Here is a 15,407-nt window from a genome sequence, read left to right on the forward strand (position 1 = left end):
TCCCAAGTTGCGCGCCCTCTCTGAGGGGGCCAAAGATTCGCCCCCTATAGTCAGCGATGGCGTCAGCTGACCATACCGAGACGCCGGCAACCACAGCCACTCGGTCTTGGAAGGGTTGAGCCTGAGTCTGTTCCTCCCCATCCAGACCCGTACGGCCTCCAGGCAGCGGGCCATCACGTCAAGGGCATCGTTGGGGTGGTATGAAGTCCCATTCTCCTTCATATCTATAAATGGATTACTAGTTGTACCCACAATTCTTACTTAAAAGCCTAAAATAATACTGAGAAATATTTGTGAAAAGCATAAGAGCTTCAGTAGAGCAAAGATGCCTTGAAGGAAAATAATGCAAAGTAAGCAGAATAACTTTGTAAAAAAAAGTATGGTTGATGTTTTTGCTTTTTAACTGTGTTACATCTAATATTTATTTATTTTATTTATATATCTATACTTATAGTGCAAATGTATTGGGATTTTCATCAAAAAATGAGTAAATGATGATGTGGTCAGAGGGAGCTCAAGGTCTTACATGAACTGGGTTCAAAGATCATAAATTGCCCAGCTCTGAAATTTAATTTTGATTTCTGTTCAATGGTTTCCAAAGTAGATTGGCTGATATTTTTTTTCAGAACATTTCTAAAATTTATACCGCAGCCATGACAACTCCAATGATGCTCACATGAACATATTCAATAAAATAATTGTATGTACAGTATCCAAAGTGAATCCAAAAGAGATGTTTGCCTGTCATATGGACAAAGAAGCCAATAAGAAGTCTTTGAGCTGGGCACACATATTGTTCTTCTATTTGTTCATATCTTTTTGGAGCATTTGAGATATGCAAAAGTTCAAGTCCATGTTAGATGTAAAAGTATAGCTCCAAAGTACAATAGTCCAAATTAATGCAAAAATAATGTGAAATTGTGCCAAGCTTGTGTCAAGCATCCTTCCCAATCAATACTGTCCATAGATTTGTCATTTGCAAATGTAATTCTGTAATATCAGCAGACCGCTGAAAAAAATGTCAATACTCATAAACCACTCATTATGTTTCACTTGGTCTACTTTGTAGACATCTAAATTATGTTTCACTTGGTCTACTTTGTAATCACCTAAATCTTTGCATACCAAATTTGAATATTGGAAAATGTTTTATTTCAAAAATCTCTTAAAATTTTATATATTTATTTATTCTTTTTTTTCACAGACATAAACCACGTGACTCTGAGCTGCTTACAATTCTAAAATTACAAAACAATGAAAAAACATTTAAACCCTAAAAGCACCCATAAAATAAATAAGTACAAATAGTAGCTGTGATGATCATCAACTAAAAATAAAGACAAATACAGGTAGTCCATGACTTACGACCACAATTGAGCCCAAAATTTCTGTTGCTAAGTGAGACATTTGTTAAGTGAGTGTTGCCCCATTTTATGACTTTTAATTCCACAATGGTTGAATGAAATACTGCAGTTGTTAAGTTAGTAACATGGTTGTTAAGTGAATCTGGCTTCCCCACTGACTTTGCTTTCAGAAGGTCACAAAAAAAAGAGAACACATCAACTCAGGACACTGCAACAGTCATAAATGAGTCAGTTGCCAAGTATCTGAATTTTGATCATGTGACCAAAGGGATGCTGCAAAGATCAAAACTGTGAAAAACAGTCATAAATCACTTTTTTAAAATGCTGTTGTAAATTTGAAAGGTCACTAAATGAATTGTTGTAAGTCGAGGACTACCTTACATAGCCAAGTTTTTAAAGCTTTGTGAAAAGCCAATAGGGTCATTCTATTCAAATATTCTAAGTGAATAACCTAAAGGTTTAATCAGTGGTGGGATACAGCTGGTTCACACTGGTTCGGCAGAACCAGTAGCTAATTTTTTGTTGACTTTGGCGAACCGGCTGAAGCCTTAGTCCTTTTTTGCAAGGCCCAGATCGGACCACCGGAAGTGTGTGAATGCCACTTCTGGAAATCTGTTCTGAGCCTCAAAGACCTGGGGAGGGCTCCCAGGCCCAGAACAACTCATCAGAAGTGCATGGATGCCACTTCGGTTCTGAGCCTCGGAGGCCTGGAAGAGGCCTCCCAAGCCCAGAATGGCCCACCGGAAGTGCATGGACGCCACTTCCGGAAGTCCATTCTGAGCCTTGGAGGTCCAGACCCAGAATAGATTTTCTGGAAGCGGTGTCCACACACAAAACCGGTTGTTTAGGTATTTGAATCCCACCACTGGGTTTAATCCAACTAGCACAATTATTTGGCTCCAATATTAAAGTCCCTCTTGAGGAATTCTACACTTAAATTGGCAGCAAAAATTCTTGCACTGGATCATGTTCAGTTGCTCTCAAATGTTTCCATATAGTTTTTCCCGTTCAGCTTCTTATATTTAACTGGCATTTGCTTTGGATATTATCCTGTTTATATAAAGTGTATACAGCACAGATAGTCCTCGACTTACAACCACAATTAAGCCCACAATTTCTGTTGCTAAGCGAGACATTTGTTAAGTGAATGTTGTCCCATTTTATGATCTTTCTTGCCACAGTTAAGTGAATCACTGGAGTTAAATTAGTAACACGATTGTTAAGTGAATCTAATTTCCCCATTGACTTTGCTTGACAGAAGGTTGCAAACGGGGATCACATGACCCCAGGACACTGCAACCATCATATACATGAACTGGTTGCCAAGCATCTGAATTTTGATCACGTGACCATGGGGATGCTGCAAAGGTCATAAGTGTGAAAAAGTCACTTTTTTCAGTACTGTTGTAACTTTGAACGGTCACTAAAATGAACTGTTGTAAGTTGAGGACTGCCTGTGTAGGGCTGTGCTTAATACTCAAAGAAATCCCCACACCACGTTTTTGTGCTTCTGCCTATTCCCCCTTCCCATCTCCCAAGATTATTCAAATAGAGAATGCGTGTGGACAAAAATGTATTTTTAAAGGGAGAAAATCCTATATGTCAGTGGTGAGTAAAATGTAAATCCACAGGAATACTTTTTGAACTAGAAGACCTCCAAGGTCGCTTCCAACTGTTATTCTGAAAGAAATGATACCTAACAATTAGACACGAATGACCTTCGACTACAGCTGACAAGCACCAGCACTGACTGATGCTGTATCTTTCATTTCCATTTCAGCAATATACGCAATACAGGTAGTCCTCGATTTACGACCACAACTGAGCCCAAAATTTCCGTTGCTAAGCAAAATATTTGTGAAGTGAACTTTGCTCCATTTTATGACCTCTCTTGCCATAGTTGTTAAGTGAATCATTGCAGTTGTTAAGTTAGCAACATCGTTGTTAAGTGAATCTGGCTTCCCTATTGACCTTGCTTGTTGGAAAGTCGCAAAAAAATTATGCAATTGTCATAAAAGTGAACCAGTTACCAAGCATCTGAATTTTGATCACATGACCATGGGGATGCTATAATGGTCATTAAGTGTGAAACACATAAGTCACTTTTTTTCAGTGCCGTTATAACTTTGAATGGTTAGTAAATGAACTGTTGTTAAGTTGAGGACTACCTGTATATACTCTGGGGTAGGGAGAAATCATTTTGTTGCCATTACCTCCGTGCAGCCAGAATTCTTAAAAAGTAGCTGATTTATAGAAATAAATTGCAATCAACTTCCTCCCCTCCCCTAAGCTACATTGTGGTCGTAGGTCGAGGACTACCTGTGATGTATACACTTTATATAAACAGGACAATATCCAAAGCAAATGCCAGTTAAATATAAGAAGCTGAAGAGAAAAAACTACACGGAACATTTGAGAGCAACTGAACATGATGCAATGCAAGAATTTTTGCTGCCCATTTTAAGTGTAGAATTCCTCAAGAGACACTTTAATAGAATAGAACAGAACAGAATAGAAGCCGGAAGGGACCTTGGAGGCCTTCTAGTCTAGCCCCCTGCTCAAGCAGGAGAACTATACCATTTTCAGACAAGTGACTGCCTCTTGTTAAAAGCCTCCAGTGATGAAGCGCACACGATTTCTGGAGGCAAGCTGTTCCACTGGTTAATTGTCCTCACTTGTTAGAAAGTTTCTCCTTAATTCCACGTTGCTTTTCTCTTTGGTCAGTTTCCAACCATTATTTCTCATCTTTCCCCCTGGTGCTTTGGAGAATAGTTTGACACACTCTTCTTGGTGGCAGCCCCTCAAATACTGGAACACTGCTATCATGTCATCCCTATTTCTTCTTTTATTTAGATTAGCCAAACCCCCAAAAAGAAGAAACAAGGGTGACAAGAAAGCACTTTAAATATTGGAGCCAAATAATTGTGCTAGCTAGTTGGATTAAACCTTTAGGTTATTCACTTAGAATATTCAAATAGAACCGTGTTTCTCAACCTTGACAATTTTAAGGCATGTGAACTTCAACTCCCAGAATTCCACAGCCAGCATTGCTGGCTGTGGAATTCTGGGAGTTGAAGTCCACATGCCTTAAAATTGTCAAGGTTGAGAAACACTGAAATAGAATGATCCTATTTGGCTTTTCGCAAAGCTTTAAAAACTTGGGACTATGTAAGGTAGTCCTCGACTTACAACAATTCGTTTAGTGACCATTCGAAGTTACAACAGCGCTAAAAAAAAAGTGCAGGATGACTGTTTTTCACACTTTTGATCTCTAGGGAACCATTCAAAACAAGACGCAACTCCCGCCTCCCACAACCGGCTTATAATAGCAGCAGAGCAACCAATACCAAAAACTGCAGCCGCCCCCACCACTCCCCAACGCCAGGCTACAACTCGGCGGTCCACGCGGGAAGCTTAAAGTCACGAGATTTGTTTCTCCACCCTCCATGGCAGTGTTTCTCAACCTTGACAATTTTAAGGCATGTGGACTTCAACTCCCAGCATTCCGCAGCCAGCATTGCTGGCTGTGGAATGCTGGGAGTTGAAGTCCACATGCCTTAAAATTGTCAAGGTTGAGAAACATTGCTCCATGGGAATCGCCCCTCGTTTCCGCCTGAAAACCTCGGGCCCCGCCGCTCGCGAATGGAAACTCGTACAACCGCCCTGTGGCAAAGGAAGAGGTCGGAGAAAATGGGAAAGGAGGCGAGGGCCTACCTCCGCAGCGACATCTTCCGCTGAAGGCTCTCGACCGCCCCGCACGGAACGGCTCCCGCCGCGCTCGCCATGCTCGGCGCCGCGCTTGCTGCAGCCTAGACTGGCGCGTCAGCTCGTGAGAGCGCGGGACAGCGCCTCCTAGTGACCGTGCGGAGAGAAGCAGCGGAAACAAGTCCCTAGAGGGCGCCGCACGAGCTGGGGCGGGCTGAGAGGCTTGGAAATGAGGGTGGAGGGATAGTTCCCGGCAGACCCGGGCAGGAAAATGATGATGATGATGCTGGAGGAGTTCCTCTTTTCTTGCTAAGGAATCGGGCAAAAGTGGTGCTGGTGCAATTGGCCATAGGCATAACAGACTGCAATGAGGAGTAAATGGTATTGGTAACTGGGCGTTTTAGGTGTTTGGCATTATTGCTTTGTGCACCCTCGCTGAAATGGGGCCATTCCCTGTGCTAGATGCTAATACTAGACTAGTATTACTAGTATTTCATTTTTAATGGAATTGTGGCTCCAAACACAAGCTTCTGTGGCTTTGCAGTATCTGGTTCAAGGTTTCTTGAGGTCTGCAGTATAGATTTTGTACAACATAGGAGACAACATAGCTTGTCTTGTATTCTGGGCATAGTAATTTAACAAAGGAGTGACAATTTATGAGATTATTACATACAGTAAATACATGCCACTTTAGTGTAGTGGGGAAGGTGCTGTGTTAGAAACTTGTGAGTTATAATGCCGCCATAGGTCTGAAAGGCGGTGGTGACCTTGGGCCAGTCTTTTTCAGCCCAACTCACCTAACACAGTTATGTAGGGAAAGGAGTATTAGGTATGTTTGGCCCCTTGAGTTACTTATAATAATAAAGGTGGGATATATATATATATAAATAAATAAATAATAAAGGTGGGATATAAATAAATACACAAATAAATGAATAAAGGGACTTGGAACAAAGGAAGACATGATAAGCCTACAAACAGTTGCATTTCTTTCTGAGCAAATGTTTTATGATTGGATTTGTAATTTGCAGAAATGCAATGCTTACTATTAACAATTAGCCACAAGTAAAAACAATTGTGCATATTCTGCATTTTGAATAAAGAGAAGATAGTTTTTGTGTTTTAAATCTGTTCTAGGCCTCACACTTTTAAAGCAGCAGGCCTTTGTTATAATTTGGAACTATTGTTTGTAGGAGGGCTACTTATGTCAGTTAATGACTTAAGATAGAGGTGTCAAACTGCCGACCCGCGCGCCGGATGCGTCATGCCAAAACGTGCCCACCCCATTGCCGGCAATGGCAAAAAAGCTCTGATACGTTGCGCGACGTCACGTGACATCGCGAGTTTGACATGTCTGAGTTAAACTATACAGATGGTCCTTAGTTACAGACTGTAATTGGGACTGGCAACTCTGCCACTAAGTGGCACGGTGGTAAAGTAAAACGTCATGAGACTGTACTAGACTTACAACATCAGTTCTAACTGGTGATGAAGAGAATCATTGCAGGTTATGACTGCAACTTGTGACTTCCTGCTGGCTTTCCCATTGTTTGTGGGAAGCTAGCTGTGATCACAAATGGTGATTGCGTGACTATGAGATGCTATGACCATAGTAAATGTGAGCCGGTTGCCAAGTGCTCAAATCATGATCATGTGACGGGAACACTGCAAGCGACACAACTTCAAATAATGGTCTAAACTTTAAAGTCTGCTTTTTCAGTGCCCTTGTTACTTCGCAATCAATGAGTGGTTGGTGAGGACCACCTTTAAGTCAGTCCTGGATCACCCTCTCTGCACAGGGTGGTAGGAAGGACCATGTTCCAGAGACACTTTTATTAATTCTCTGCAGCTGACTTCAGCTGTTCCTGTTGTGGCAGTGCAAAGGAAGGACAGAGTTGGAGGAGAGGATTACTTTTATTGGTTCGTTCTATTGAACCCACACATAATTTCTTTTTGCAATAAATATATATAAGTGGTCAGAAATCACTAAGGTGTTAATGATATTGGTTAAGGAAAGGCAAATTAATGGCAAATCACTATTTACTGAATTTCTGGACTTCTCTTATCCCAGATAATTTAAATGGTGGATGGGTGTTAAAGAAAGTATTTTGAAAGTATGATGCTCCTTATAATTTTTATATACAAAAAGTCCTTGGCAAAGCTCTGGAATGAAAAATAAAATAACTACAGCATTTTCTCCTTGACCGCACTGAAAGCTGCTTGAAATATTGTCCTAGATAAGAATTATTTTGGGGAAAAACCTCAGCCACAGACCTAATTATTCCTTGAGATGGGAGACCTCCAGGGAGTACACTGAGAAACTGGAAAAAAAATTTGGCAACAGTAATAACAAACTATATTTGTATGACAGAGCCCAGGGTGCATTCTGTTTGCTTGCAGAAGTTTCATTACCAGATTAGATACTAGTGCTAGTGAATGTGGGGCTTACTCCGTTTATATACAGTATAAACAGTACACCCTGCCAATGTTGGTGGGTGTGGTATATTGTTGCCAGAAAAACAGTATGTCTGTAGCCATGAAGTCAATAATCAAACTCAACAGGAAGAATAACTAACAGAGTTGGAAGGGACCTTGGAGGTCTTCTAGTCCAACTCCCCCCCCCCCCGCTCAAGCAAGAAACCACACCATCACCACCACCACCATCATCATTACTGTTTGGTGTTTCAGAATGGCCTAATGCCAGTTACGGTTTCAGAGCAACATGTGAACATGTGAAATAATGTCATTCACCAACTGATGAACCATTACATCCAAGGATGTAAAGTTCTTGGTATAGCTGCAGAACGATTATTTTCAGATTCGGATACCTATGAAGTAATATGACTCGGTTCCATCTTATCTCTTAACTTTAAACATGGTAATAACAAAACAAGCATTTCTGAGTATTTAGAAGATAAGATTTTTTTCTGCAACAAGAAACTTAACAATTATTAAAAATAACTTATATTTTACAAATCACCAAAATCTTATGATAAATGAAAACTAAGAACATACTTGGCTAGTAAGAGGTAAAAAAGGGTTACTCTATAAAAGTTTGATATTTAAAAGTATAACGAATGTTAACTTTTTGATTCCGTATCATCCATATATAGCAGGACTAATCAACTGGTGCTGTTTCCCTGCAACTAGTCCCTATGGATCCAATAAGGATAGAGCAGTTGCTCTAGATTTGCAAGCGTTCAGGCTGCATATAGTAAGAGTGAATTCATGGGTAAAAATGATGTCTGAAAAACTAGTATATTAGAAAAAACTGGTGTAAAGATGTGTTTCCTTTCTGTGGTCAAAAATATGTTTTAAACCTTTATCTTTCTCACTACTTAAAGTTATATATTCTAGATTTTATTCTGCTGGCCATTACTATTTAGTGAGTTGTTTCAGATTCAAGCTGCAAATAAACTTATTTAAATGGTAGTGACATACTAAATTAATCTATCCCACCCCAAGCCATCCCATCTAAAAGGAAGCAAAATTGTCAGGGAAGTATTAAAGTATCTGATATTCATTTAAACATTGTTATAAAGCATTTGTGAGAAATTAATAAACTTATGAAGATAAACTATTTTGGCACAAAAGCACATTTTCAAAGTGACTTCTTTAAGAGTATAATTTAATAGCCATTTAAATATATGCTGTATTAAGATTTTCAACAGTTACAAAATATTTACACAAGATATAATTATAGATTGCCCTGGAAAGTTAACATCTTTAAAATCATTGTATGTAGTCATTCTACAAGTACAAAATTCTGTTCTTGTTATAAGCACCAGATAGGTCTGTCCCATCCATTTCATGTTACAGACAGAAATATTTTCAAAACAAGATTTTCACATAAATAATGTTTTCAGTTATCATGAAAAATGTGACCAAATATTTTTAAGACACAATTTTACAATGAAAAGTTGCTTTGATGTAACCAGCACATACAGCCTAAAAAAAGCAAAGGAAAAAAAATAACACTTTATGTTATATATGGAGCGCCAGGCCACACAAACAGGAAACACAAAAGAGGTAGTGGATCATCTGTGAAGATGTTTGTATCCGAAAAGGACCATCATACAACTAAAGTGTTTAAGGGATTTTTATGGCGGCGTATAACTCATTGTCAGTATAACATAAGCTATTGCACATTTGGGAGCATAAACCATCCTGCTCCTTTTTACTGCATTCTTCCATCTTTTAAGGTGTCCGGGGCAGTGCTGTTAATAAAATCAAGAAGAATTTCCATATATGTATATTCTTTGGTTCAGAGAATATCATAAAAAGCACCAACCCAAAATTAAATATTTTATTAATATTGTCAAAAGTTTCTTTCTGAAGCCATTTCTCCTTCATAGGAGGAAGTCTTTTTCTTCCTGAGATTCTTTAAGAAATCACCAGCATGTTGCTGTACAATTCTTCCACAGTTTTATAATTATTTCTTGTGTCCTGCATATGGCGTTAGGAGGAGGTTTATTCAAAATCCTAGAGAAAGCACACAAAGCCACTTTCTATGTATCGCTGTTGTCCTTGCTTGAGATGAGAAAATGGATGAACCTGAAGAACCGGTAGTTGATTGGTGTCTTGAGTGTGGAAAAAAAATTGAGTTTTATGCCAGTTGCCATCTTGAATCTGCAATGAAAGAAAGCTAATGAAAACTTAAAATCATGCAATATTTTAATTCTGTATTATCTTTACAGAGAAAATCAAGAAAGAAGCAATAGCAAAAGAAGCAAGGATATGGAGATGTTCCATGCACAATTATGTGCATAAGCAACTATTTTGGAGAGGGTGTTTTAACAAAATATCTATTTTAGATGTTTTGATCTCATCTGAAAATAAGACTTTTCATTTAGTTACAAACTAAAAAGTGGTTGTTCCAGGAAAAAAATGGATGAGGGAAAATAATTGGACAAAGACAAGGACATAACAGAGGCAGGGAAGTGCATGATATAGGAAAGCTAGTAGAATACTCTGTTTAAGGACATCAGCAGCAATCATGGCTGAAAGAAAAGAAGGAAGTGAAGGCAGCAGGACTGGAGGAATATGGAAATGCTGAAGGGAGAGTATGAGATACTTGCCTTTCTTGATCTACCATATAGGAATTGCTCGGAATATGGTTTCATGTGAAATCTAACATAACCAAAAACTTCAGGATTTTGATTTTACTGACCTGAAATGGCTCAGCAGAACTTCACAAGCAATATATGGTATTCTGCTTTTTTGCACCAGCTCAGGACAATAAAAACATCTGTCTAACCACCGAACAGCCAAAAATCTGGCTAAAATTAATCAAAATGGCTGCATCTAATGCTTTTTTTGTAAAAACAAAAGGTGCCGGAACTCACACATGTCATACAACCCACCTTGCCTACCCTACAAGGTTCCATCCAAAAAAGGTGCCGGAACTCCGTTCTGGGCGTTCTGTGACAAAAAAAGCCCTGGCTGCATCATTTCTCTTCAGATCATTTTACTTCTATTAATCAGTTTATTATACTTTGGGGAAACTACAACAAGGTTGTGAAAAGTTATTTTATACCATGTTGTATAATACCAACATTTTGATGGCTGGAGTCCCCAATTAAAATTTGAGAGGAGGTCACACTACAGGTAGTCCTTGACTTATGACCACAATTGAGCCTAAAATTTATGTTGCTTAGTGAGACGTTAAGTGAGTTTTGCCCCATTTTATGACTTTTCTTGCCACAGTTGTTAAGTGAATCACTGCAGAGATCAAGTTGGTAACACGGTTGTTAAGTGAATCTGGTTTCCCCATTCACTTTGCTTGTCAGGTCAGAAAAGACGATCGTGTGATGCTGGGACACTGCAACCGTCATAAATGTGAGACATTTGCCAATGTGTGAATTTTGATCACATGGCTATGGGAATACTGCAGCGGTCCTAAGTATGAAAAATGGTATAAGTCACTTTTTTTAGTGCCGTAACTTTGAATGGTCACTAAATGAACTGTTGTAATTTGAGGACTACTTGTATATGGAGGAATTAAAAATACGGGGCAAAGGAGTTGTTGCAAAGTTTTAAAAGGGGAAACTGAGATTTCCCTTACTATTTAATAGAATCTTATTTAGCAGAGGCAGTTCAGTGTAATGTTTAAACTAGAACCAGCCTAGATACTGGGAATCCATGAATGCCAGTGGGTGAGTTTGGGCAATCACTTTCAGCTCTAGAAAGAAAGCAATGGCAGACCCCTTCTGAAAATTGCATGCACTGATGGTTCAGGTATTTGCCAGGAAGCAAAACTGATTTGCAGGCACTACCACTATCAATAAAAAACTTTATTATACACTACCCTTTTCATTTGTTTCCTGTAATCTCCAATTTCTAGAAATTACAGTCAAAGGATGCTAAGCTACCTGGAAGAACAGTGGAATATAAATATAATAAATAAATATAATTGCTATCAGAAAACTAAGTATTGGAAGAAAAATACTTATTTCTACTTCATTTACTTCTATTTCCACTTCCACTGCATAGCTTTCTGTTCTTTTTGGGTTTGTCATCCTGCCATCTACACTGTATCTGCAAACTGAGATTTGTAAGAATTACAACAAAAAAAAAGTATTTGGAGCACAACTTTTTGTTCATAAACCAGAGGTGATTTGATACTCATTGGAAAAAATGAGCTCTTCCAAGTATCCATGAATAGTCATGAGCATTTTAATTTAAAACCCAACAACTTTAATTTTTAAACCATTATTTTATGATTGTCTTTATCTTGGGTACATACACAACAGCAATAGCGTTCATGGCAATTTTGAATTAGGGCAGAAAAATTTATGGGCTAGTGTAAAAGAATCAGATCTGCATGCTTGCTCACTTCTTCTTGTGCAAATGTCTACAAAATTTTTGACCGTAATAGAAAATGGAGTCCTAATGTTGTATCTTGCACATTGGAATAGATGTGTCAAACATGGCCTGCAAAAGTTAAGCTAGCAAGGATATAGCACGTTAGGCTTCTGTTTAAGAATATCCAGATTTTAAATCATAGCTAATCTCAGTTTTTATGGATGTTCTAAACTCATCATAACCTATAAACAATTAACATTTTTGGTTGAATGTTAATGAAATGGAATCCATATTGTTTGTGGACAAAATGCATATATGAGAAAACAGGAAAGTATTCTTTATATTAACATTTTCAGTAATGACTACAAATGGTTTACCATGCATTCATCCATAAGAACGTTTGGTTCAAGCAGCGTATTTGCTTCAAAAATATCACCATTCCATCCTTTGAAGATCAGGGAAGGTTTCTGATCATGTAGTTCATTAGTTTTCCACACTGGGGTATTTAGGCAGTGAACTGTAATAGTGTGGGTTGCTTCTGAACTAAGTAAATGAAGGAAGTTCATCTGTACTTTTCCAATGTTAAATTCCAACTGTTTAACAAAAGTAAACATTATTAGAGAAAATATTGTGGCACTTCATAACCACAAATCATATTGACACTGTTCAGTTTAGATATATTTAATACATACTTATTCATTAAAATTCCATTGCAATAACAAACTATTGTTATTTAATCTGTTAATTATTCAGGCACCATAAGCATATTCCTTCCTTTTCTTACAAAACAGGATTTACACAATATAAATATGAGGAAGAAGATGACATAACGGGAATGGAAAAAACAACACTGCATACTTTGCTTTTCAAATTGTTGTTTCCATATGGACCTTGTTTAGGACCTTACACTGACATTTGGCTTGAATTTCTAATGGTTCTTCAACTACATTTCAGGTCTAGAACAATACTGAGAATCAGACTTTTTTTTTTTTAAAGGCCATTTTCATCTTGTTTTTTTCTCTTTGTTTCCACTAAGTTCACTAAATGTTTTAGGAAATGTGATACAGACACAGGGAACAAAAGAAATTATTAAATAAGTACCACTATACTAGTAATGAATAAGGTTTTGTTCTCCATGTAACCCTAAAGCATGATAAGACCCTAATCTAATCTTGCAAATTCTCTGGAAATTATTTTTGAGTAAGAGTGTATATGACTGATGGGTTGTACATCTACATAATTGCTGATCACTATACTATAAATCATTGCTTGCCTCTTTTTTTCTTTAAACATTCAGCTAAGAACATGTATTTAATTCATGCCTCTACCCATGAAAACTAGGTTTATTTGTTGTGTAAATATGCAGGGATATTGCAAAATATGCAAAAGGGAAGACATTTTTAATGATTGGGCAGCCAAATTCCATAGGAAAATTCCAACTCTTATAAATAAATAAAATAGCAGTAAGAAGACAAGTATCTGGTTGTTGCAGAAATGATCTACCTTTGTGACAGATACAGGTGATAAACATGTCTGGCCACCAGCAGTGAAGTTGCAGAAAACCTCAATAGCATCTGAAGGGCACCCAATATTTGGATCAATCCAATATTTTCCTGTGAGTTGAGTAAATAAAAGGCAGACAAATTCTAAAATACGTTTTTCACCTGTGGAATACCTAGTTTAGTAAACAGAAAAGGCTTCAGTCTTAAGTTCTCTTCTGCCTTTATGTTTTCAGATTCCAAAAATACAACGGGGAGAAAGAAGAGAATTATAGTTACAGGTAGTCTTTGATTACCAACCACTCATTCAATATTGCAATGGCACTGAACAAGGGATACTTAAAACTGGTTCTCAAAATACCAGCCATTGCAATATTCCCACGGTTCCGTGATTGCAATTTGGGCGCTTGGCAACCAGCTCCCACTTACAATGGTTGCAGTGTCCTGTTGTCATGTGATAGCCATTTGCCACCTTCCCTACACGCTTCTCACAACCACAGTAAATGGGGAAGCCAGCAGGGAATTTCACAACTTGCTTTGATAAGTTTCCCCACCCCACCTTCCTGCATACCACACCCTCCTTTCTTGATCACTTTACACTTGGACACACCCACACTCTCCTCCCTCAATGTCCCTGAATTCACACCCAGAGTCTTCTACACCCTGAGCTTACACTCTCACCCTCCTTCCGTTGACCTTCCTTTGTTCGCATGCACCTGTGCACCTGTGGGACTCTTGCTGCTTCTTAATGAGCCATGCATGGGTCTTGATGTTTCAAAGGCAACTGGCACAGCCTGGATTGCTGTCTCTAAGCAATGTGATCATGTGACATAGCCCTTTATGACCATAGTGCTTAGTGACGGCAGTTCCTGTTCCAATTTGCTGCTGTAATCCAAGGACTACCTATAACTGTACTGTGGCTCAACTATATCCAATTGAGTTGTGAGAAAAAGATGTAAGGACTCTATACCGTTCATTTTTCTTTGTAATTATTATTTCTGTAACTACAGTCAAAGACACCTACAAATACGCCATGAGAATATTTTTTCTGTGATTTCACAACACTAGCAGAAGAAGTCATACAATTATAGAATTGGAAACTTTGCAGAACAGAAGAGTTTATAAGCAGTATCTTACGCCAGCAAGTTCAAACCAGCTAGATTATGAAGGAGGTATATTCACAGAATGAACTTTGCATAAAAAATCATGTATAAACTAGGCAATTTTTGCCATAGCTTCTGAAATAAAATATATGGATCTTATGCAAAATAGGCAATTCTATAATAAAAGACCAAGAGTTCAGTAGCTGTGGATCTTTTATATTAAATAATCTCTGAATTCTAGACAGAGCAAAAGCTGTGTAAAGTTTAAGGGCTTATTTATTTTATAATTTTATTGGAGATTTACCATTAGATACTTTAGGTTCGCAGTTGAGCAAATCTCTGCAGATACGTGCTGGATTATCTCGAGTTCCCAATGGGTTTTTGATGCTATGGAGTAAATTGCTCAGGTAATGTAGTGTTTTGAATATTTTGGCACTGTGGTCCAAGAATGTCACTTCAGTGTTCTGATAATTCTGCAAAAGAAAAAAAAATACAATTTATATTATTGTAAAGAAATATCAGTGTATTGGGAAATGGTAAGTTACCAATCTAAATACTACCATACCTATAATTGAAAATCGGGATTTTCTGATTTATGATAAATACTGCAGCAAAATATGTTAAATAGTGGGAAATGTTATGTCTCCTATAAAAGGTCTTCAAATATTTGTCATAATTGGATATGACTTGACTTGGTAATAATATGTTTTTTAAAAAAATCTTGCAATAGCAGTTGATTATTTGCTGAATATGCGTCAGCATAATGCTATGGCTGTAAAAAAGACAAATATAATTTTAACTAAACATAACTATAATTTTCTAGATTACCAGAAATAATAATTCCATTTTATGTTGGCAGCCTAGAATACCCTCTGCCCCAAACACACACACAGACACTGCCTCCAGTCCTGGGCACCATGCCTAAAAGCTTC

At 37.9% G+C, this 15,407-nt stretch overlaps 2 protein-coding genes across 2 annotated transcripts in view; both read right to left on the reverse strand.

The window, feature by feature from the left end:
* ZNHIT6 (zinc finger HIT-type containing 6) overlaps nucleotides 1–5,174 on the reverse strand; it is a 43,493-nt gene extending 38,319 nt beyond the window's left edge. The window contains exon 1 of the mRNA XM_015818998.1: nucleotides 5,079–5,174. Coding sequence (XP_015674484.1) covers nucleotides 5,079–5,149 — 71 coding nt within the window. The 5' untranslated portion in view covers nucleotides 5,150–5,174. The remainder of the gene's footprint in view (nucleotides 1–5,078) is intronic.
* A 3,514-nt stretch (nucleotides 5,175–8,688) lies between these two features.
* Nucleotides 8,689–15,407, reverse strand: part of COL24A1 (collagen type XXIV alpha 1 chain) — a 131,531-nt gene continuing 124,812 nt past the window's right edge. Inside the window, exons 57-60 of the mRNA XM_029284689.1 lie at nucleotides 14,780–14,948; nucleotides 13,377–13,486; nucleotides 12,251–12,466; nucleotides 8,689–9,698 (exon numbers count right to left, since the gene is read on the reverse strand). Coding sequence (XP_029140522.1) covers nucleotides 9,552–9,698; nucleotides 12,251–12,466; nucleotides 13,377–13,486; nucleotides 14,780–14,948 — 642 coding nt within the window. The 3' untranslated portion in view covers nucleotides 8,689–9,551. The remainder of the gene's footprint in view (nucleotides 9,699–12,250; nucleotides 12,467–13,376; nucleotides 13,487–14,779; nucleotides 14,949–15,407) is intronic.

This window comes from Protobothrops mucrosquamatus, unplaced genomic scaffold (assembly GCF_001527695.2).
Source record: "Protobothrops mucrosquamatus isolate PMUCROS unplaced genomic scaffold, P.Mucros_1.0 scaffold841, whole genome shotgun sequence".
Lineage (NCBI taxonomy): Eukaryota > Metazoa > Chordata > Lepidosauria > Squamata > Viperidae > Protobothrops > Protobothrops mucrosquamatus.